Source organism: Suillus paluster (assembly GCF_016628075.1).
Source record: "Suillus paluster strain FC165 chromosome Unknown EDB91scaffold_31, whole genome shotgun sequence".
Lineage (NCBI taxonomy): Eukaryota > Fungi > Basidiomycota > Agaricomycetes > Boletales > Suillaceae > Suillus > Suillus paluster.
The window spans coordinates 5,952-28,691 of record NW_024537591.1 but is presented as its reverse complement, the minus strand read 5'-3'; the positions used below and the strand labels follow the sequence as shown (position 1 = coordinate 28,691).

At 49.4% G+C, this 22,740-nt stretch overlaps 6 protein-coding genes across 6 annotated transcripts; 2 read left to right on the top strand and 4 right to left on the bottom strand.

Moving 5' to 3' along the window:
- Nucleotides 1-1,105: 1,105 nt before the first annotated feature.
- EDB91DRAFT_444825 (cytochrome P450) lies at nucleotides 1,106-3,197 on the top strand. Its single transcript, XM_041327290.1, has 5 exons — nucleotides 1,106-1,613; nucleotides 1,664-1,852; nucleotides 1,905-2,568; nucleotides 2,621-2,940; nucleotides 2,991-3,197. Exons 1-5 carry the CDS (start codon nucleotides 1,297-1,299, stop codon nucleotides 3,055-3,057), a joined length of 1,557 nt encoding a protein of 518 aa, XP_041176435.1. The 5' UTR covers nucleotides 1,106-1,296; the 3' UTR covers nucleotides 3,058-3,197.
- A 1,076-nt stretch (nucleotides 3,198-4,273) lies between these two features.
- Nucleotides 4,274-6,405, bottom strand: EDB91DRAFT_1137542 (uncharacterized protein). The gene is made up of 7 exons (XM_041318867.1): nucleotides 6,313-6,405; nucleotides 6,147-6,259; nucleotides 5,970-6,088; nucleotides 5,880-5,881; nucleotides 5,418-5,791; nucleotides 4,841-5,369; nucleotides 4,274-4,787 (listed from the first exon to the last, which is right to left on the bottom strand). The coding sequence occupies exons 1-7, from the start codon at nucleotides 6,344-6,346 to the stop codon at nucleotides 4,432-4,434; spliced, it is 1,527 nt and encodes a 508-aa protein (XP_041176434.1). The 5' UTR covers nucleotides 6,347-6,405; the 3' UTR covers nucleotides 4,274-4,431.
- Nucleotides 6,406-7,525: 1,120 nt separating this feature from the next.
- EDB91DRAFT_1288377 (protein-tyrosine phosphatase-like protein) lies at nucleotides 7,526-9,246 on the top strand (the record flags this gene model as incomplete). Its single annotated transcript, XM_041324820.1, has 6 exons — nucleotides 7,526-7,596; nucleotides 7,644-8,020; nucleotides 8,076-8,268; nucleotides 8,324-8,595; nucleotides 8,650-8,703; nucleotides 8,762-9,246. The coding sequence occupies 6 exons, from the start codon at nucleotides 7,526-7,528 to the stop codon at nucleotides 9,061-9,063; spliced, it is 1,269 nt and encodes a 422-aa protein (XP_041176433.1). The 3' UTR covers nucleotides 9,064-9,246.
- A 599-nt stretch (nucleotides 9,247-9,845) lies between these two features.
- EDB91DRAFT_1329336 (heterokaryon incompatibility protein-domain-containing protein) lies at nucleotides 9,846-12,572 on the bottom strand. The gene is made up of 6 exons (XM_041325318.1): nucleotides 12,441-12,572; nucleotides 12,159-12,388; nucleotides 11,719-12,094; nucleotides 11,679-11,691; nucleotides 11,055-11,645; nucleotides 9,846-11,014 (listed from the first exon to the last, which is right to left on the bottom strand). Exons 1-6 carry the CDS (start codon nucleotides 12,487-12,489, stop codon nucleotides 9,928-9,930), a joined length of 2,346 nt encoding a protein of 781 aa, XP_041176432.1. The 5' UTR covers nucleotides 12,490-12,572; the 3' UTR covers nucleotides 9,846-9,927.
- A 1,339-nt stretch (nucleotides 12,573-13,911) lies between these two features.
- On the bottom strand, nucleotides 13,912-14,679 carry EDB91DRAFT_1082635 (uncharacterized protein; the record flags this gene model as incomplete). Its single annotated transcript, XM_041315512.1, has 1 exon — nucleotides 13,912-14,679. One exon carries the CDS (start codon nucleotides 14,677-14,679, stop codon nucleotides 13,912-13,914), a length of 768 nt encoding a protein of 255 aa, XP_041176431.1.
- Nucleotides 14,680-21,144: 6,465 nt separating this feature from the next.
- EDB91DRAFT_1082633 (uncharacterized protein) lies at nucleotides 21,145-22,062 on the bottom strand (the record flags this gene model as incomplete). The annotated part of the gene is made up of 2 exons (XM_041315511.1): nucleotides 21,145-21,908; nucleotides 21,933-22,062. 2 exons carry the CDS (start codon nucleotides 22,060-22,062, stop codon nucleotides 21,145-21,147), a joined length of 894 nt encoding a protein of 297 aa, XP_041176430.1.
- Between the last annotated feature and the right edge of the window lie 678 nt (nucleotides 22,063-22,740).

The following is a 22,740-nucleotide window of genomic DNA, read 5'->3' as shown; positions in this document are numbered from 1 at the left end:
AAGTGAAGTAAGTATTTGTGATGTGAAATGAAGTAAAATGTGGAAGTGTTCGATGAATCAAGGGAGATTCTAAGCCTCTGTCGCGTACAGCGATTCTCACTGAGCATCTGGACACGCTCTACCTCGCCAGCCCAGGTCTGGAGAAGTTCATGCAGAATCTCATCGTAGCCACATTCTGTCAGCGCGATACCAAAAAATCAGCATATCCAGCACCCACACTCCACAAATCCATCATGCGCAGCTGATCCCATCGGCGATGCATCAATCTGCACAGCCAGGTGATACATAATATGTGAGTCGGTGACTGGTCTGGACGCCATTCCCGCTCAACTTGAAGCGGAAATGAGCGGAAATGAGAGAGCGTAGGGGGGGAGAGATAAGGCAAAGGACTTACCGCGAAATCATTATCAAAAATATCACAGACAGTGCACGAAAGTTTGCACAGTAGCTTGATGGTTCATCCTCGTACACGAAGGGTCGGGACTGCATGTCATCATAGCGCGCACATTCTCTATAGAGGTCAGCGGATTAGAAACAACGTGAAGACGTGACAGCTTTCAGTAACCCGTCCAAATTTCGTTTTCAAACTCCCTGATGAACTCGCTGAATGTAGGTTACATTTAGCAGCATCAGATATACTTGATACGCGACCCTGACGTAGTACCTACTTCAGAATGGAGTTAGTTTTTCAAAGTCGTCAGTAGGGTCCTCTAGTCTTGATCGGGTTTAAAGTTTTCCTACTGAATTTTGAGTTTCAAATTTCATGTGCGGGTCCACCCAGCGGCAGTACTCCCTTGTGACGCGCGCTCTGGTATGTTGGTAGCTTGCGAGGTCCGAGGTCCCATCGCAACCTGCTTGGTATCTTGTTAACCGTTACCCACTGTCCCAGCTCTTTCTCACACGTTTCACACATCCCTGGCTTATCCCAAGACTCTTTCTTGGGGGCTCGGATATTCCCGAGCTCGCTGTGCCCGGGAGATCCTTTGGCTAATCACTGTCTGCGCTCTTGCGGGGTCAAGTTAATGAGTTGTTAAACTTTTGATAGTCACGGTCTCCCCCTACTTACTTATGCTAGAGAAAAAAGACAGTCGATCGCTTACGGCCCGTGTCGCAGAAGGCTTCTTCCCAGGGTTGTAATCGACTGATTTCAAGCGGGAGCCAATCAAAATCAATCGAACTTTTGTTTTGTTTAAAGCCTTGAGGTCGTTGCTCGGTCGCTCACGTTGGGTCTACTTATCCTTCCCGATTAATTACGAATATCTTGCCTCTCTGGTCACCTTTCTACTCGATTGGTCCATGGCTTCCTTCATCCGCCAATTCACCTCCTCCGTGGCGCCTATGCCGTCTTCGACCTCACTCGTTGATATTCCCATCCCATCCTTCATTATTTCCAGTACAAAGTCCGCAACTTGGTTTTACACCACTGCTGCTGTACTCGGTGGTCTTCTAGTGCTTGAGCAGTCTGTTTACAGATACAAGAAAAAGCACTTGCCAGGTGCAGCATGGACAATACCGATCATCGGCAAATTCGCAGACTCCATGAAGCCTACTATGGAGGGTTACATGAATCAGTGGAACTCCGGCGCGTTGAGCGCTGTAAGCGTGTTTAACATGTACGTCTGCATTTGATTATAGTTGCCTCCTCTTTTGAATATCTTCTCAGTTTCATCGTAATGGCTTCCTCCAATGAGTATGCACGCAAAATCATGAATTCTCCTGGCCACGCTGAGCCTTGCCTTGTGCACTCAGCGAAGCAAATTCTCATGCCTGACAATTGGGTGTTCCTCACCGGCAAATCTCACGTCGAATACCGTAAAGTTTTGAACACTCTTTTTACCCGCAAGGCTCTCAGGTCAGTACTATCAATAATTCACATCATGTTTCATCTAAATATCGTGCTTCAGTATCTACATTGGCATCCAGGACGCGATTGCTCGCCAACACTTCGCCCAATGGCTTGTAGACGCGAAGAAAGACCCATCACCCCAGTCTATTATGATGACCGCGCGCAACCTCAACATGCTCACTTCCCTTCGTGTTTTCTGCGGCAATCACATCCCCGAGCAAGGCGCTGTTGACATAAGCGAGAAGTACTGGGACATCACGCAGGCTCTCGAACTTGTCAACTTCCCTTTGGCTTTCCCTGGTACAAAAGTATACAGAGCTATCCAAGCACGTAAGGTTGCCATCAAGTGGCTGGAACTTGCCGCGTCCAAGGCAAAAACCGCCATCGCCAATGGCTGCGAGCCTGAATGCATGCTTGATGAGTGGGTCAAGGAGTTGGCAGCCCCAGGATACAAGGGCCGTAAGGATTTCAGCGACCGCGAAATGGCCATGGTCGTCTTCTCCTTCTTGTTTGCGTCGCAGGATGCCATGAGTAGCGGCTTGATTTACGGGTTCCAGCACTTGGCAGACCACCCTGACATCTTGGCCAAAATCAGGGAGGAACAGTACCGCGTTCGCGCTGGCGACGTCGACAAACCTATTACCCTTGAAATGCTCGATGAAATGCCATACTTGAAGGCGTTTGTCAAGGAGAGCATGCGTGTCAAGCCTCCCGTGACTATGGTTGGTACTTGTGTGAACTTGACGACGTCTTACTGAAAATACCTTCCCTTAGGTTCCTTACAAGACGACCAAGGCTTTCCCTATCGCTGCTGATTACACTGTTCCTGCAAATAGCATGGTCATACCCTCATTTTACAACTCTCTCCATGACCCCGCTGTTTTCCCTGAGCACGACAAGCTTCTCCCTGAGCGTTGGCTCGATCCCAACAGCTCCGCCAACACGAACCCGAAGAACTACATGGTTTTTGGCACCGGTCCCCACAAATGTGTCGGCATAGAATACGCGACGATGAACATCGGGCTGGTTCTTGCTAACGCGAGCGTGTTGATGAACTGGGAGCATCAACTCACGCCTGAGAGCGACAAAGTCCAGTGAGTATCATAATACATGTGCGTTGATTATGCACTAACAAATCGTGTAGGATCATTGCGACGTTGTTCCCTAAAGACGGATGTCTCTTGAAGTTTACCCCTCGTCCACGACCTTGATGTATTGTTTACTCAGCATATGGATTTTGTTTCGTTCATACATTATACCCTTCAAGACTTTCACTTAATTCGCTTAGATGATATCATGATTCTTGCGCTGCAATCAAAGCATTCTTGGCCAGATGGCATCATTGGAATCGTGGCAGTCGGCCTGGATGTCCGCAGTGATTGTGAATCTATCATCCGCGTGGCAACGTCGCTTTCGCTGCTGCGCGTTCCGACGAAGAGCACGCTCCTTGGATTCAGCAAAAGGTTGGCGCAAAATCTCATTTGCAAAGATGGGGCAGATGCCTAAAAACCACCAGCATACGTTCGCATTCTACAATATTGCACGAATGTGCATGAAATATGTTATGCGTTTGTGCAATAGCGTCGCAAGTCATTCTCGGACAGTTTTCAACGATACAGCGAATACTAGGGGTTGACACAGGCAGGAATACTCCACGGGGATACTACTGTGCTACGGGATAACGTGCACTGAATACTCCAAGCGAAGACGCAAAGTGTAAGACTGTCATCAGGAAGCTCAGTATCCGAAAGGATTAGAGCAACCGAGGCACATTGTTGACGCAGACGAAAAAGCCCATCGTCGGCTCCTGTTCTAGGTACCCCCGCTCGCCGACGACCATTTTGTACTCCCTAAGACTGTATTAGTGATTCCCAGAGGAAATATAGAGCTTGTTTTGAGCTACATGGTACATGGTGAACGCTGGAGGAATTGCGAAGATCAGTGAGTTCCTAGCCTTTACTGTCCCTCGCGGTTGGTAAAATTCCTCCTTTTTAGAAGCCCTAGTCTCGAGCCAGACATTCTGGCAAGCCCTACTCGCCACTCACAGGACAGCGACGACGATTTAGACGACGACATGGGTTCCGGACTTTTTGACTGACAGGCTGGTGCAAAATATCGTGCCCTATCAGACCCAAGTTGCATTAGATCTTTCATGGTGATAGAGTGTCGAAAGGATTCTGGTTGTGTAATGTACTGGCCTTAACGTTGACCAACTTGCAGTCGTATTTTATAATCGGATTCGAGGAATCATGCTCTGCTAGTATTTTCCAGCTTCAACAAATGTGGCGCCCGCGATAGTTTGCGGAGTGCTGTGAAGAAAGTTGAATGTCGACACTATTTCATCCAGATTACAGGTGCCTTCATCCGCAGACAAGATATTCACTTAGATCTCTCTCAGCCATATTCAGTATCCAATCAGACGTACTAGGGATTGCTTATCAGTGTTTTGTGAAACCCAAGGACCATTTTGAAAATTCCCCCTAGTGAGAGTAAGCAGCTTACTACAGAACTGTTTGTTTTCTGAACAGTCTCCACACGCACAGGTAATACCGAAACAACAAGCGGACGTACACCACATCCCTAAGTCATACAGAAGTACCATCCTCCCAGTCCTCCATAGTCACATCCCCACCTGGAGTACTCCGTCCAGCCGCTTCCATCATCACTCCCAGCGGACTCCCATTCATGGAACCCAACACTGGCTCGTTACCCAACCGCACACGACCATACGTCTCATCCCACCGTACGGCACTCTTGAAGAACCGTCGTCCCCGTGGTGGGCCCCTCCCGATATCAGGGTCAACATTGACAACACGGTTCGAGAGGATGCTCATGCGCTTCCGCCGGCGATACGAAGATCCATCAGAGTCGTACCGCTCATCGTCTGATTCATCGGACCCTCCCCCTGGCTCCTGCAGTTTGTACACGAAACGAGAGTGTTCTGCGAGGTGTCAGACTCATTCTATTGAGCAGTGAAAGCATCTTGACACTTACGAGCGAGCCGACGGTCTAGATCGTCAGTGCCACCGTCTTCGTCGGCTTCATCTTCAGCAACATCCAGGCCAAGGTGCCGCCCCAGACTCTCCCTTGGCACCTCATGCATCCCGACACTTGGTGCACAGGGTAATTGTGAGAGCTGTTGCAGCGCCGTCGCCCGTACCTTGTCCAAGCTCCCATCTCGTAGATTCAGGTCATCCATATTGTTCTCTGGCACCTCAAGCCTGTAACGCGGGCCAAACCACTCAAAATACTCGTTCCAGGGTAGATTGAGGTCAATGTCGTCCTGAACGCCGAGGGCACATGCAGTCTCGTAGGTCCATGTGCGAGCGACGTTCTTCACTGTATATCCTCCTCCTCCAAGGAGGATGAGTGGGACGTTGAAGGCGCGCAAATATTGTACGCAGTGAGCATGCCCATTCATAGTCAAGTTGAAGCACCCGAGTTTGTCCCCCGCAAGAGAGTCCGCTCCACATTGTAGGATGACTGCGCCAGGTCGATAGACTTCCATGATCCTGTTTATAATCTGAAGAGGCGCGTTAGCTAAGAAGTTGCATATTTGACGAGCACTCACCGGTTCAAACACTCTCTTGAAAGCTTCGTCCGTGATTCCATCCTTCAAAGGGATATTCACAGTGTAGTTCCTCCCCTTTCCTCTTCCTCGATCCTCCTGAGTCCCCGTACCGGGGAAATATTCCCCAAATTTATGGAATGAGCAGGTCATGACGCGGTCTGTGGTGTAAAATGCCTCCTCTACGCCATCTCCGTGGTGACAGTCGATGTCGATGTACAGAACACGGGGGTATGTCCTCAGGAGTTCTAGGATACCGAGTACAATGTCATTGATATAGCAGAACCCTGATGCCTCCCGTTTCTTCGCGTGATGGAGACCGCCTGCCCAGTTAATGGCGATATCCGCGGCTCCTGAAGATATCCGTTGTGCAGCAGCTGGAGGATGTCAGTGTAGAATGCGTGGATAAACGGACATGGTCGTACATATTGACCCTCCAGCTGATATTGAACAGAACTCGAATACACCTTCAAATGCGGGGTTGTCCTCGCCCATTAGAACTGTAGAGGTGTTTCATAGGTAACAAGTAGGTCAAAGGGCACTGCCGGTACTCACAACGAGGTCCCATGATAAGTTAACTCTTCCGCGGTCTCCGGCGTTACACGATTCAGAAAATTTATGTACTCGTCCGTATGAAAAGCCGTCATGGCTTCGGGAGTAGCACGTTTCGGACGCTACGCATGTGCTGTTTGCTTAACAGAAGCATATAACAGCGCAGGAGACGAGACACACCAGAACGTGCATTTTATCGAGCATTCCGTAGGCTGATACAAGATCATGTGTGACGCGCATTCGATGCGGTTTCATGGGATGGCCGAGACCGTATGTATATGAACCGGTATCGCCTATGGTATTGGTTTGTTAGGAAGGAGAAGTGCAGAGTTAATGGTGAGCGCACCATCATAGTAGTAAGCTACTCGTCTCTTCGACATTTATTACGCGTTATTGGGGAGACAGCGAATTTCACCTAGTCGTGTCGGGCGCAAAGTAGGTCACGGTGAAGGTGGAACTGTCTGCATTAAGACTTGACGGCTCGCGGCGGTCCGGAGCTTGCTTGTTCCACCGAAAAAAAAAGAAAAATACATATGTATGGGTGTACCAACGACCGTTCAAACGTTCACTGTCTGATTGTCACCTGTTATCTGTTAACTGGGACGGTCGGTTCAAGTTCACCATTACAATCATTCCAGGTAATATGCAAAATCTCCAGAGCTCGAACATCACACTCAACTTGCTTCGAAAAAATTCAGGCATATGTAGACTACCTAGAAACGATGTTCTGTACAAGTAGAATGGTAATATTGTTGCAGCTGCGAGAGACGAAACAGTGTTTATTCGCAACTTTGCACACACAAATCATCCAAATCCTGAAGATCCTGTACAGTAGGGATATCCATAAAGTTACACCTGGAGCATAACAAACGCCTTGTTAACCGCATTCACGAGGCCTAGGTTCGACGTAATCCCACGCGCAGATTACAGAACACCTCATTAGCATCCCAACCTCGAACTCGTTCTCAAATTTTGACGTCCACCGTTGGGCTCTACTACCTCAATTGAGACTATCATTAATCATGGAAGCAAGTCTTCGTGAAGAATGAGAACTCCGACGGTCCGCCCTTCTACGATACCACGAATCCGATACGCACGCGGCTCAATCATTCGCTTTGTGCTCGGCTCCCTTGAGGGAATAACACCAATGGATGAGCGTAGGGCGGCGTGGGCCTGACCAGAGAGTGCGCATCATATCGTTATCAACCAAGATCCGACTCAGAGCCAATTTCAGTTGCTCGACAGATTCCAGTTCTGATACCTGTATTCGAACTGGCACTCAAGCTATCCCTTCTTTATATGCCGCGTTTTGTGCGATAGTGGCGTGTGTCCGAGGAGTGAAATGAGCTCGTACCGCTGTAACTCATATGTACGACGCTGATTGGAAGAGAGCTTATCGGCAACCTCCGATATGAGTCCAAGAGCTTTCCCGAAACCCAAAATGAACAGAACCTTGTGATCAGGGCTTCTTCAACCCCGGTGACCGGCTCTGGTATAAACGTTGGCATATTGGAGCCTGCCTGCTCCACCTTTCCTTCTATCCGTTTCTTCACTCACTCATGAGCATGACCTGGTCAGATGTATCAATCTCGATAGACCCGATCATTACTGACAACGTTTTCATTGGAAAGTATGTAGCCTGCTGTTCACTCTGACCTTATCTGACGTAGACTTCAGCCTCTCTGCCGCTTTATCGATCGATTTGCGCAAGAAATTTGGAATAACGCACGTTCTTTCAGTCTGCACCGAATATTCATCTGCAGACCCTAACCACCTCACTATACCCGTGCAAGACTCTGAGTACGAAGATCTCCTTATATATCTTCCTCAAGGATGCAACTTCATTCAATCCGCTTTGGATCAAGGGGGAAAGGTCCTAGTGCACTGCGTCATGGGCGTCTCAAGAAGCCCCACCGTTGTCTGTGCTTACCGTGAGTTTACGTCCCTTTGTTCTCTTCATTCGTTATGGAACGCTTACTTTGGCTGCACGCTTGGTCAAGTAATGTCCACCCAACGACTATCTGCTCATGCAGCAATACAATACGTGCGAAAACGTAAGATTCGACCTCTTAACTATTTTATCGAACTCATGATCGTTCGGCTACACAGGTCGACCAGAGATCCACCCTAATTATGGATTCATGAAGCAGTTGATTACTTTCAGCGAGTGCCGTTACAAGCCCTCACGCACAAACGGCGAATACATCGCCTGGAAGCGCAGGCAAAAACGAGAAGTCTCTAAATACCTCGACCTGATCGCCGACACCGTACCCGTGATACCAGATCAATTATACCTTAGTAGGTGCGGGCACTCGATTGTCTCCTTTAGCTGCATGCTGACGCCTCTTAATTCCCAGCGACTTCCCAAGAGATCCTGATGCTGCCGAATCACTTCTATTGGACTTGGGCATGACGCATGTGCTTTCCATCTCATCTGCCCAGCTTCCGAAGCCAGATCTTCCTTTGTTCAATCACTGTTTTATTGACATCCCAAATAACGGCCGCGAAGCCTTGCTGCTTGAGCTTCCGACGGCCTGTAAATTTATTGGCGATGCCATTACGAGTGGAGGTCAAGTGCTTGTTCAGTGCCGTGTCGAGCTGAGAGCTTGTATCATAGTTTGTGCGTATTGTAAGTCAATTTTCGCTCTTCATTTCAAATATTTTCTATATGACTATCGACTAGTCATGTTCACGCGTCATGTATCACCACGTCAAGCACTTGGACTTCTTGAATCTGGTGAGTTGTCAACCTCCATCGGCGTTCTAGCACACATGTTTACGAACCATCATTCCAGCGCTTCCACTGTACAACCCAACAGACAATTTCTACCGCCATCTAGACCTTTTTGCAGCGTGCAATTACGCTCCGACACCCAACAATCCCCTTGTCCAAGCATGGATATCAGGAGGCACGCAGGGCGGTAAGCCCCCCCTCAAAAAGAAATCTGCTACCTCGACCAACAACGCTACACTGTCGCTCGCGACCACGACGACGACGCTTGCGACGGAGGTGAAGGTGTTCGATTTTGCAGCGCTCAGCGAGGTGCTGGCGCGGTTTCAGTCGACTTCGACGAGCGTGGGCGCTGGGCGCGCATAGTTCTCTAGCACTGAGATTCTTGTATTACTCACTACTGAATGTGCTCATTTCATTATACCCCTTTCTTACTCTGTCAGCAGTATGCATCGACTTGCGAGGATGTGCTGTCGCGTCTAACTTCAAATCTAGAACTGCAGGAACCACTGGTCATATCGTACCATAGGTCATGATGTAGACAAATCAGTCTCCACGATTCAAGAACGAGCTCATTCAAAACATCACCATTTGAGTTGTGTGCCAAAGTATGTCTCTCCCGCTTGTCGCCTGATCCACGCGACCTCACCTATGCTAGATATGCAGGTGCGAGCACGAGGCGCGCCCCAATCCTGAATGTTATCGGTCGTAACAAGCATGATCCACCTTGCCGAACGACTGGCATTCGCTCCTTGGATGGACTTCATCCGTCCTGGTCACGGCATTCTGATAGATACCCTGCAGTGGTGGATGCCACGGCCCACACCTTCCAGTTCCCTGAAATGATACTGTCCACAGCCGCGGCCATCGAAGTACTTGGCTGCCGTCGCAATGTTGGAATGCTTAAGCCGGAGAATATCATTTTCTCATAGAACAAGGTCGACTTGATCAGAATAACCAGGTTTTGAGCATTAAAATTTGATTATCGTTCATCAGGGGTGCGTTTTCAATCTCCCCGTATTCGTCTCGAATCTGCTGACTAGTGTGTTGGGATTGACTATTCCTGCAACATCAAAGACATGGATTTTGCAAGTTCTCTGCATCTCGTCAGTTACAACGGTCAACCGACCGAAATAGTACTCACATGCCAAGGAACAACAGAGATCCAATTAAATAGCGATGATTGCCTTTATATATACTATAATGAAGGTATTCTATCACCGTCCGCCGTTATCGAAGAAACACCACCTTCTCCTCCGCCCTTGAAGCGATCCAGGCGGCTTCGTGAATGACACCCAACCCAAGACGTTCCATCAAGCTCTCATTCTGACCAACCGCCATCACATGTAGCAAGCATTCACGGTAACACACAAGACTCTGTTCGTCGTACACGCCGCGCAAACCGGTACGGGACAGGACGATGAACTCGAGAGAAGTCGGCGGGGCAATGTCCAATGGCAGAACGACAGTGCCAACCCAGATGGGAGGGGAGGATGCGGTGGAGAGGATATCAAAGAGACCGTGGTGACATGCAGTTGATTCTTCACCACGTCGCCGTACAATGTCAAAGCGGCTGGAAGTCGTGCGGAAAATGAGGGTGCCTGGTTCTAGCGGTCGATGGATGTCTAGTGTCAGCTCCGTTGGGTTTAAGATCCCTTGTGGCGAAGAATATATGGCCCGCTCTTCCTCCGTCTCTGAAACCAAAACGACTCGCCGGGAAACCCGGTGAACATCAAGCTGCACTATATCGCCATCATGGTCTACGATATACCAAGGATCGACAAATCCTTCCACCACCGATGGGTGCCCAAAATAGTCCACGAGCCAAGCATCAACAGGAAGGGTCTCCAAATATCGATGCTCCGTCATGTAGTCAACAGCGCCACGCCATGCAGCCCAAGCCCAAGAAGGCCAAAGTGCACCGTCTCCGTCAGGAAGCGAACGACGAGCGCGTGGTGTGTATGGACTGTGATGCCAAAGAAGCGCATGATGCAATTCTGTCAACATCATTCCATAGTGAAAGGCTCTGGAGGGGTTGCCGATCCCAAAGGCTTTTGCCAGAGCGTTTGTCACTCCAGTGAGAGCATAGACAATGTCTGATTCCACGGTGAGATTGCGTTGTGTACATTGCTTAACGGCCGACATGTAACTCGTAAAGGGATTCAACGATTGAGGGAAATATTCTGCACGTGTATATTTAAGAAAGCTGGTGGAGTCGACCTTGCATTCGGCGATGATGTCTTCGCAGAAGACATCAAGTCGGCACTCAAAGTGGACTTGATGCCCGGTGAAGTATATCCTTCGGCGGGAGAGCGCGCTCTCTTGCATAGGTCCAACAACGCGTATTCCATGCGGACAGAGCGAGACCCTCCTTGAGTCTTGGAGGAGCCGCATAAAGATGAAGTCCTTGAACGACCTCGATATGCTGCCGCGTCCTTGTTTGTGGACGGCACCCTGAGAGTGGGTCTCGAGCCGACATACCGCCAGCAGCAATTATTGTAAAATAAGACAGACCGTAGACCAAATCCATGTCGTGTATCTGAGCAACCTTGTCTTGCGGATCATCTTGGATGATGCATAGAGCATCGATCCATAAATAACGTTCACCAAGTTGTCGAACGAATAGGATCGAATCAGTGATGGTATCAGGAAAGTTTGCCCCGTTCAACCCGCCAGGCGTGCGGCGCTTCACTATGTTATCCTTCGTTGTCCAATACTCTGTGCCGATGCCTCCCCATATGTAACTGAGGGCGACATAACGGCAGCCAGGAGGTGCAGGAATCACAGCCATCGATACCACGTCCACCACTCTCACAAAATCCGGCAGCTTCCTGCCAGCGCCGCTGCTGCCACCGATTCTCCAGAGACTTTCACATGCTTCTCCGTGGTTCTCCTGGCACAGCTTGATCCACTTCTTCACCAAATTGATATCCACGGTGTTTCTCACCCTGCGACAATGAAGATCGGTCGGTCTCCTGAACTTGAAAGCGTCTTCTTGCATGATGTGAATATTTAGCGGACCTGCTGCTCTGAAAGCTGGATATCTCTTCCAAATGTCTTGCAGGCCCTCCATAGTGATGTAGAGGCGGTAGCAACGGAATTTCGATGGGGGATAAGAGGCCACCGCAAGACAACCACAAGGTTTCGTGAACATCCTACATTCAATCCCTGAGATATCGACCATGGGAAATTTGGCCAACATCCATGTTCGGCGGACATGAAAGGCTATGAGACGACAGAAACTGCATTGGTAAGATTTATTTAGGATGGATGGGAGCGAATCGAGTGGGATGTCCTCCATCTCTGGGATTCCATCAAGGAAGATCTTGTAAAAGTCCAGGTTTGCACAGATGGAACAGAGTAATGGGTCATTGTCTAGCGTGGCAGAACGATACCTCTGTTCCACCTCTTCGATCAGTCCAGTGGCGCTAGGTAAGCGGGAATACCATCGAGTTCCTTACCTGAAGGCCAGTTCGTGTCTGATCTGGATTTAGCAGAGGGGTGGATTCAGAAGTCCCATCGGAAGCGATGTTTGCCTTGAGTTTGCATGTGCGAAAGATCAATAGCCAAAGAACCCAAATTCCAAGAGCGACCACACCAATAATCCCAACAAGGGCCAAACCGTGTGCAGAGACTGGTCTGAGAGTCTCGAGAACACCAGTGGGTAGTACAGTAAGCCCTTCATGGTTACCTGAGAATCACTTCAATGAGTATGTGACGAGGGCATCGTAGAGGATACTCACGTGACTGAGTTGCACTATTAATATTGAAGGGAGGAGGCCCAGGAATCATGCGAGTTGCGGGATTCACAAGGTGGGTTGACTGATCAAAGCTTGAGCGCTAAGCGCTAAGCTCCTGTGTCATTTGTTCATCATGCACAAGAGGTGTGCATTCGGCGAAATCCGAACACTCACACCTTTCGCACCTCCCCCCCAAATCAGTATCCGAGGTCCTGATCGGAGCCAATTGGTTGAAATTTGCAGTTCTGACTGAGTCTTTGCATAGCGCTTCGGAAACTTGATATAAGCTTAGTTTGTAAAGGGAACATTGTATCTAAATTGTCCTTAGCATAGTCCTAGATATATATATTAGCAAAATAATGCTGATCAGTAATGTGAGGTCGTGTCTGATAGCTGCAGCAAGCAAAATCAACGAGTTTCCAAAATAAGCTATGACGCAAGGACTATAAGGTGATCGAGTGATCAACTCGTATATAATGAACGCGTCTCGCGTCGCGTCTCATTTACATCTCTCTTCTCTTCCTTCACCTACGATACTCCCTTCTTGTATTCAATACCAGGACTTTTTGTGACGGCAGGTAGAAGTTTGTTAGACTTTAGATGACGGCACAAGGTTGAGTAGAATATGATCTCGTGCAATAATAACCAGATACCAGCCTAGTTGTGATTGGGAGAAATTCTAAGGGCTAAGTACAATAACACGACTCTAAATAACGTCAAAGCGTACGAAGCCTGTGATAACGAATATCAGGTGTAAATAGGAAATACTAATCATACGGTTTCAGATGGGTAAGCTTTCATGCTCTCGAACATTCTATTCCTCGATCTTCTAAGACCTTCCTGCTGGCAAGGTACGAACACCACACTTTTGATACCATCATGACCAACATCATGTTAAATCTAGACAGAGTTAGATCCTCAGTCGTGTGCATAACAGACTGAGATTACTATGTACCTAGACAGAGTTAGATCTATCGTAGGTAAATTATTAGAGTCTGAAGGTAATCGAGAAGAGAGATAAAGAAATGTACCCTCAGTTGTGTGCGTAACAGACTGAGGGAAAAGGAAAACAAACATGAACCACTATATATAATGTCTGTTTGGTATTCTAAAGCGTCGCGCTCGTCACGTGCACGTAACGTGCGCTAACACATCATGCCAGCAGACTCCGAGTCCAGTTTTAATTTTACATTTGATGCCTTGAGTTTGATTGGTGCCTCAGTGTGACAGATGCGAGAAGCAAATGCTTTCAGATATGGCACAACGAGATGAGTAAGACGTGCAAGAATAACCAGATACAAGTCAAGTAAATTCAAGAACGCCAATGTTACAAATAGCTAATCGTCGATCCTTTATACTATCTGTAAGTAGGAGCTTGTGATTATTTGTAGCAAACATATGATTAACACTTGGTCTCAGATAACGAGTGACCGACCTGTCCAGGCCCTTGACCAAGTCCGAAGGTCCAAAACAGTCAAGTCCTGTCACTGATCGTCACATACCCCCCACCAGGCGTCGTCCAGCGACGCCTCACTTCTTCGGGATACTGGCCAAGACCTTTACCCTTTCCCTGGGCGTGAACATCCTCAGTGCGGGCTTCCGTGTTCCCATCGCTCATCTCCTCGTCCTCGACATTGGCAGGAGGCGCGGGTGGAACGGGAGCTGGGATAGTGGTAGGGGGAAGGGGAATGGATGGCTCAGGGGGCATGTTCCGGCCGGAGGAGCCAGCGAGGGCATTAGTTAAGGAGGTGGAGGGCGCAAAAGGGCGCATCGCCTCATCTTCCTCCTTTCGCCTTCGTTTGGCCTGTCGTTCGGCCACGCTCTTGTCGTGCCAAACACGTTGTTTCCTGATCCGCTCCAAATTGTCCCACAGGGTGTGGTCCATGAGATCAGTATGATGAGCGCTCAACCAGGTCCCCCCAGCTTCTTCACGAGGGTCATGAGGAGTGGGAGCTGCTCGTCGTGTGGCATCAAGTCCAACGAGCTCAGCTAGGGTAGGAGGACGTCCGGTAACACGAACTCCCTCGTCTCCCTCCTGAACTATAGCAACCTGAATGCCTGCCCCAACATTAGTGTTGAGGGCAAGGGCAAAGTCGTCGTAACCAATGGGTGTGATGATTGCGTTGGGAGATGTCCCACTACGCAGGTCGGCGTTGTACTGCAGGTACAGACGCAGTTGGTCGAGGGTAAGGGCAAGCGAGACTGCCAGGGCGGTAATGGTCCGCCATGACGAATATCCCATTGTTCTGAGTGCGAAACAAGGGAGTAGGAAGTGAGTTCATGGACATGGATTGTTGAAGGTTCGAAGCAGGATTGTGAGGTAGATGTCAATGGGGAATACGAATGAGGGGGTCAATTTATATCAGTCAGGCCAGCCAAAGCCCATGGCACCTAAAAACACATGTGCATTAGCACTTGATACATTTGGACTCACTGAGACCTTATTGCCATCCGCTAGGTCAGAGATGTCGTCGACACCCAAGACAGTCGAGGTAGTCACGCAGGGCACCAAGGTGGTCAACCTGATTGAACGGTAACCATGTGGTGTCTCCCACCTTCCACTGTACCTCAAACATTGCGTCAGCTCGGCTTCCCCTATGCGATAGGATCTGGTCAACGGCCCATTCCCGTTCCTGAGTTTCGAACTCAGCAACTTGATTATCCAAACGTCCCAGGAACCTTCGATTGTCATTCGGGACGTGTAACCTTAGGTAAGAGGCGTGAAATACATTGTGTATCCCCCTTTGTTTCAACCTGGTAGGTAGGTCGATACTGATAGGAATTGTTCCCGAAGTCTTCAATTATTCGGTAGGGTCCAACATACTTTGGTAGTAATTTGCAAGCTAACCCTTTAGGAAAGTTCAAGTTCTTCGTGGAGATGTACACCAAGTCCCCATACACAAACGGACTCGGACATCGCTTCTTATTCGCGTCCACCGTCTGCTTCACCCTAGCGTTAATAATGCTATTGTGGGCTTCCATAATGGTATGCTTAATTTTCTGCAGATAAGTTCTCACCCCAGGGTATTCAGATTCTGATGGGTCATCCCATACCATCGCTCTTGGTGTTCTCCCAGTGTTCGTTTCAAACGGTGAGTGTTTCGTGGATTCCGAACTCATCGATGTTAATAGCGAACTCGATTGCTGGCAGTCGGGGCACCCAATCTCGTTGATTTGGAGCAATACAGGCTCTCAGCATTTGAACTACGGTCCTATTGGCTCGCTCAGTGGATCCTGTCTGTTTCAGGATGGTAAGCACTTGACATTTTTAACTTAGCGCCGATGAGCTTATTGAAATTGGTCCAGAACGCGCTGGTGAACAGCACGTCTTTATCGCTGACTAATGTACTTGGGCACGCCGTGGTGTTTGTACACCTCGGTGAAGACTAATTTGGCCACCTCCTTAGCCATGTAAGTGATTCTACTCGGTACTAGATGGACCATCCCACTAAATAGATCAATAATTACTGTTATTGAGTCGTACTCACCAGTCCCTGTCCTTGGACAGGGGTAGCGGTCCCAGGAAGGCGATACCCATCGCCTCCCAAGGTTGGGAGGGTACAGGTAAGGGTTGCAGCAGCCCATATGGTCGTTGGTTGCTGGACTTACTTGTTTGGCATGTTGTGCAGGATTCACAAAATATGTGCACATCTCGCACAATTGTTTTCCACCAGACACAGTCCCTTAAGTAGGTGAGTGTCTTTTGTGCGCCCAAATGAGCCAACAATACGTGCAGCTTGACTAATTATACTCTCCTGCAGTCTTCGACCATTGATCTTTATGTCCGGTATACACAACAGTGTCCGGTCATTTAACAACTGTTTGGGTGAGTCCATCACTTTTTGGAAGAACGGGTCCCTGTAGTACTGACCTCTGATTTCTGACAGAGTTTCGTTGTCCAGTTCCATTCGTGGCAACTGTGCTACTGGCGTGAACCGTCCCTCTGTGTGAGTTGTTTGAGCAGGGAGGTGAGTTGAACCACCTTCCTCCCCACCCTCCTTTCATTCACCAGGGCCCCGTAGAATGAAATGGTCTTTCATCCGCCTGGCGAACTCCGTGGACATCTCCGGGCGCCCACTCTCCGCGGGCGCCTCCGACCGCCACATCCTCTGGTACGACAACCCCTCTGATGCCAACCCGGCAGATTTGCGCAGTATTGGTCGTTCGCCCTGTGTGTCTACCTTCATGGTAGATTCGCACAGTATTGATCGTTCGCCCTGTACATCCACCTCCTGGGTGACCGGCTCTCCCCGTCTCTCCTGACGTCTGTGTTTAGGCAGCCAAGCTGGCACCACAGGCGGTCTCGCGGTGACTCGTGAGCTGCATCGCAAAGTTGGTCCCTCAGTGGGCTCTTCCGCTAGCAGGGGTATCGAGGATGAAGACAGGGGAGCAGTGTGTACCTCCCCTCCATCATCCTCGTCGTGTTCAGTATATTCACCTGGTGTAGCGCTGGGTCCATCAAAGGAATACATGCGCGACAGAGTGTCTGGCAGGAGATTCTCCTCACCAGGTATGTACTTAATGTCAAAATTGAACTCCCCGATCTTCTCAAGCCATCGTGCTTGCTGCCCACTAACATTCTTTTGATTTAAAAGATGAATGAGGCCTTTATGGTTGGTTAGCCAGGTAAACCTGGCCCCCTGCAGTATGTCCCTATGCCGCAACATTGTCTCTACCCTGGCTAACATTTCTTGCTCGTGCACGGCGTAGTTGCGCTGCGCAGGATTCAGCTTTGTGGAGAAGAATGCAGCGACCTTCGCGCATTTCCAGTCCGTCCCCTGGCACACAACTCCGCCTATCCCTCCCAGGCTAGCATCCGTCATGATGTAGATGGGAGGTGCACCTTCCGCGTAGTCCAGTGGCATGCGACAGTGTGGGGCGCACGCCGCCACATATCGCTTAACGTCCTCAAATGCGCGCTGCTGCGCGAAATCCCATCTAAATGGCACAGCGTCTCCTGTCACCTCTGACAGGACGCCCAAAGGTATTCTAACTGTATATGTCATCCGCAAGATATCCCACGGAGCCAATAAACCCTCTGCACTGGTCTTGGTTTGCAGGGGTTTTCCAGTTGAGGACGTGATCGACTTTTTCTGGATCCATAAGGATCCCGTTACTGTTGACCACCCTGCCAAGGATCTTTACCTCTTCACACAAAAACTTAAGCTTCTTCTCGCTAAGGTAAAGTTTCTTGCAGCTCTAATATTTTTAGCACGATTTTTATGTGGTTGATGTGATCCGCCAGCGTGTCCGAATAGGATGATAATATCATTGAGGTAAACATCCATCCACCTCCCGATATACTCACCAAACAGCTGATTCATTACAGCTTGATACATGGCAGGCGCGTTGCAGTCGCCTTGCTGCAGAACATGGCTCACCATGTGACCATCCAGCGTCGTCATCGCCATCCTTGGTACGTGTTCGGGTATTATGCGTATTTGTTTGTATGCGTCCTGACCGTCCATTAGGGAACGATAAGGTTTGTGCGCCACACGACGCAAAATCCCCTCCATGTCCGGTAGGGGAGAAGTCAGTTTGTAAGTATTTTTATTCCGCTCTCCTAGGTCTACGACCGTCCTCAAATGATCAGACCCTGGTTTCCTTATAAACAGCATAGGTACTGTGTTACCCACACTAGTAACCTGCCACCTTCCACTGGCTAGGTAGGACTGGCGTTTCTCGGCCCATTGGGGTCTCAGCAGCTCAGGGCACTTGGAGGGCCTCCACGGGTAGATTTTCTTCTCGTCAATGAGAGGAATCATATGGTTGATAGCTCTCAGTGGCGGGAGGTGCATTTCACTTGCCTTTGCACACAAAGGTTTTGCTAACTGCTTCAAATCCTCCCGAATTTTCTCTAGATCACCCATCTCCACTGTCGCCGCGTGGGACGCGAGAGTCGTGACCTCGACCCCCTTCATTGGTAATGGAGATGCGCTCCCGATGGTCACTCGAGGTAGGTTCAACCCCACCATAACCCGGTGCTGGAAGAGGAACGGCATTCCCAGCACCAGATCATAGCTCTGTAAGTTAATCACGTCGAAGTAGCGCTGCTTGCTAATATTCTGGTACTTCATGTTTACCTTAGTGCCATAATTGACTTTAGATCGCGACCCTTGGACCGCGAGCTGTACCACCAGTGGCCTGGTGAGTGCAACCTTTGTTACCTTCAACTGGTTGGCCAAAGTTACTGACATGAAGTCAGATAAGGACCCAGAGTCTATTAGTGCACGAGCCAGTCGTCTGTTAATGTTTACGACGACGATGACAGGCTTTGGTATCATTTGTGTGAAGTCCTTGGTTACCGCCGCCCCTCTTTGTAATGCTGGGTAAGTTCCCACTGGTATTTGCTGTCCGTTCAGTTCTAACGCAAACAGATATGACTCGTCATAGAGGAACTTAGCATCTGGGGGCTGGGAATATATACTCCTCGCCACATCGTCCAACTGGCACTTGAGTTCGGTCAGCGGTCCCTGGTCCAACAACCTGAGCATGTTGAACTCCTGGGAGTTCTGCAGCAGTCCGTCACAGAGTTCATCGTGAGCCTCCCTCAGCCTTTTATTGTACCAGGACGCTAACTGGAATTTGGGGTGCAACAGTAGGTTCAACGGCACCTGCACCACAAACAATCAGACATAGTCTCGTATGAGGTGCGTCCCGTCATTCATCCTTGCACATTCGAATCGCTGTGAATGCTGCACGTTACGAATGGGATCGTTGTCATAATGGCCCCTTCGCACCAATAGCTGCTCTACTCAGGGCAGCTAGAGGTGTTTCCATCATCCTTTTTGGGCCAAGGTCCCCATGCTCCCATTTTCTCTGTTTATTGGGGTCTACTCCCCGGAGCTCGCTAACCTTTTGCGAATACCACTTCGCTAGGCAGAACTTCGGGTTCAGCAACTGGGAGGTGAGTACTGTTACCTCATTCTCCCTTCTGTCTTCTTTGTCCATGATGACGTGTTCTTTTGCAGATATGCTATAGACGAAGAACCTCTCTGGGTTGATGGGCAGCCATGGCTCCCGGTCCCAGAGGTAGAAGCCTCCGTCCAGCAAGTATTTGGCTCACATGGCCAACAGTTCTCCCATGGCATCGGCCTTCGTGCCTCTGGAGGCCCAGTCTTCCTCCCCAGCGGGCCCGTCATACAAGATGGTTGGCTGGCGCCCGCGAGGTAATGGTAACGCAGGTTCCTCCTCATTACTGACCCATGCCAAGCTGTCTCCATCGTTAAAATCGTCACACCAGAAATCCATCGTGGCACACGACAAATCTGTAGCCCCATTAGAGGTCATGTTCTCATTCTGGTGAGCTACTCTGTCCGCCTCGCTAAGGTCTACCTGTATGCTAAAATTCTGCACGCCAGGAGGAGCATTACCTGCCCCAGTCCTTCTGACCATGGTTCAGTCCGGGCAATTCCTGGAAATATGTCCAGGTTGGTGACATACGTAGCAGAGTCCCTCTGCCGCATGTCTTTCCTTTTCGGCCTGGCTCAGACGATCTGGCCTTCGCTCAGTCTGTGAGTCCTTCCCTTGCCCATGGTCCCTTTGCTGACCTCTACTCTGTCCATTATCGGTAGGCCCAGCACGACTTCTGTCATGGTGCCTCCGTCGGGAACCTCCATCGCCCTTTTGCAAGTTTTGGCCCCCTTTATCCCTGTTTTGCTGCCGCCCATCTTCCCGGCAATTGGCATTATTACCACCTCCACTCGTTCCTCCTGAACTTGGTGGAGGTTTGTCTTTCTCTTTGTCTCTCTGGTGTATCAGCACTGAGTTGGCAATTTCTATTATCTCAGCCGCATTTCTGACCTCTCTGAACAGCGACAATTCAGGGTTCAACTCCTTTTTCCAGAGCTCTGCCTGGATGCTGGGGTTTAGCCCAGTTCAGAAGCAGGAGACCTGCTGCCGGTCCTCCACATCCCCAATCATATTCCAGAGCTCACTGAGTTCATACATGTACTCGCGGACAGACTTATTATTTTGGTAACATTTGTTTAGCTTCGCCCTCTGCTCCATCCTAAAATTGACAGGAAAGCAGTAATTGAAAAGCTCCGTAAAACGGGTCCCCCGAGACTTCTCTTATGTAGAACTCGCGTGCTCTCCCTTTCAGATGATGCGCGAGTATATATACTCGCTTCTTTCGTTTGACCTTGCCATCTTTGACATAGGCCGTCCCTTCTGTTAGGAATTGGTGAAAGGCCCTCGAATCAGGTGAGCCATCATAATTCACTGGTGGGATTGGTTTTAATGTGCTCTTTTTCTTTGCATGATCCTGATGTCTTTTAGCTCGTCGACATCGTGAGTTGTTTGACGAGCTGGATGCTGACAATGAGCTGGACGAGTCGCTGGAGGACTCAGACGAACTGAAATTGCTGGACTCGTCACTGGGCTCACTGTCTTCGTGTCTTCGGGTATGTTTTTTGCTTTTACCATTTTGCTTGTCCAAGCGGCCTAATGCTTGTCCGATGTAGCTTTTTGGTGCTACCTGTCGCACAGGGTCCATGGCCTTGGGTGTTTGGCGCCTTTCTCTCGGGTCTGAAGACCTCTCCAGCGCATGGTCGACCAGGTTCCTCACGGGATCCTTAACTCGGCCTGTGGCCCTTGTCTTCCTTTGTTTCCTCTTTGGGGGTATGTGCAATGTTTCTAGGTTGCTTTCAATCCCTCGCAGATGGTGAGTCCTTTCGTTTCTCACCTCCTGGAGGCGTGCCTCATATCATTTCTGTACTTGTTCTTCTGCAGCCCTGACTGCAGCCTCAGCCTCCACTCTGGAGACCATGGCTTCATCTGGGATCTCCCGCCTATTCAGATGGCGGGTATCCTTGTATTTGGCCGCACGATACGAGTCCAGGGCAGCCCGCTGGGCTTCCATGTCTAGGTCCTCATCCTCAAGTTCAGCCCCTCCCCAGTTGCGTGGGTCAGGTACTTTACCCTTTCTCTTGGAGGGTCCCTCGCCTGGGGATTCCTCAGATTCGCTGCCATCAGAGGCAGGGCGACTAGGTATGTTCCATCTAGTCCTAATTCTCTTTTTCTCAGCCTGAGTTAACTTATCTTCAGCCTTTCTCACCAGGTCTTCTTGTTCCTGTGTGAGATTCTGATGCTCACCCTTCTTTTGGGTCGCACCCTTAGCGCCTGCAGTGCGCTTATGATCGACAGTGGTCCAGATTCCGCTCTGGTCGTCACCATCGTCCTCAGGTCCCTTTACGGACCAACTCCTTTCTGGAGTCTCAGAGTAAGTGTTCTTCTCTGTTTCATCATTATCTCTACTAACAGAAGTGGTGGCATCTACAGGAGTCATTCCGCCCGGATTCTCCTTTGTGGTCTCCACTGTCTTGTTTAAGGGACAAGTGGGGGTCTCCCTGAGCGCACCTGGCATCGGGGGATTACGCGCCATAAGCACGTCACTGTATGAGCGCGCGTGCTGTCCGGCGGAATACGCAGGAGATACAGCTCGAGGCTGTGATTCTCCTGGAGACAAGACTAATGAAGAGAGGGCAGACTCACTGTTGACGCATAGAGGTGCAGCCCCTTTACTTGTCATTTTGATGGTCTTCTCGGTGGTCCCTTTGCGTGCACGTGTGTCGCGCAGCTGGTACCGAGGGATACGAGATTCGGTGGTGGTAGTAATAGACATGTCGTTATGGATAGAAGTTGCCTAGACGTAGAACGACTGGTGGATCAGACCAGTGTTCCGAGTAAAGGGCAAGGTATAGAGTTAAGCTTGTTAGAGGTTAAAAAATATGTGACAGATGCGAGAAGCAAATGCTTTCGGATATGGCACAACAAGATGAGTAAGATGTGCAAGAATAACCAGATACAAGTCAAGTAAATTCAAGAATGCCAATGTTACAAATAGCTAATCGTCGATCCTTTATACTATCTGTAAGTAGGAGCTTGTGATTATTTGTAGCAAACATATGATTAACACTTGGTCTCAGATAACGAGTGACCGACCTGTCCAGGCCCTTGACCAAGTCCGAAGGTCCAAAACAGTCAAGTCCTGTCACGATCGTCACACTCAGCAGCACATGACTTTAATGACTTTAATCCATCTCAGTGGCCTGGTGCAACACTTTTCACTGCTTATCAGTATCTGTCTGTTGATCCAACTCCATCCGCCTCAAGTTCGACACCCATTGTCCATCCCTCTCGTTACATGCAGTCTCACCGTTTACTTCCAGCTTTAAGTTCAGAATCTTCATCTGAGTCCGACTCCAGCAATCTCACTTCAACTCTTGACCCAACCACCAAGGAACACCTCTTAATGGAGGCTACTGGTGCAGCTTTTCTAATTCTTTATCAATACAACGAA

Excerpts from the sequence above, each read along its gene's own strand:
- EDB91DRAFT_444825 (XM_041327290.1), top strand. The coding sequence starts at position 1,297 with ATGGCTTCCTTCATCCGCCAATTCACCTCCTCCGTGGCGCCTATGCCG. Across the intron at positions 1,853-1,904 it reads TTTACCCGCAAGGCTCTCAG|TATCTACATTGGCATCCAGG; the intron begins GTCAGTACTATC and ends ATCGTGCTTCAG. Across the intron at positions 2,941-2,990 it reads CCTGAGAGCGACAAAGTCCA|GATCATTGCGACGTTGTTCC; the intron begins GTGAGTATCATA and ends CAAATCGTGTAG.
- EDB91DRAFT_1137542 (XM_041318867.1), bottom strand. The coding sequence starts at position 6,346 with ATGTCGAAGAGACGAGTAGCTTACTACTATGATG. Across the intron at positions 6,260-6,312 it reads AGTAGCTTACTACTATGATG|GCGATACCGGTTCATATACA; the intron begins GTGCGCTCACCA and ends CCAATACCATAG. Across the intron at positions 4,788-4,840 it reads TCTAGACCGTCGGCTCGCTC|AACACTCTCGTTTCGTGTAC; the intron begins GTAAGTGTCAAG and ends GACACCTCGCAG.
- EDB91DRAFT_1329336 (XM_041325318.1), bottom strand. The coding sequence starts at position 12,489 with ATGATTCCTGGGCCTCCTCCCTTCAATATTAATAGTGCAACTCAGTCA. Across the intron at positions 12,389-12,440 it reads TAATAGTGCAACTCAGTCAC|GTAACCATGAAGGGCTTACT; the intron begins GTGAGTATCCTC and ends AGTGATTCTCAG. Across the intron at positions 11,015-11,054 it reads CTCAAGGAGGGTCTCGCTCT|CGCGCTCTCCCGCCGAAGGA; the intron begins GTCCGCATGGAA and ends TATGCAAGAGAG.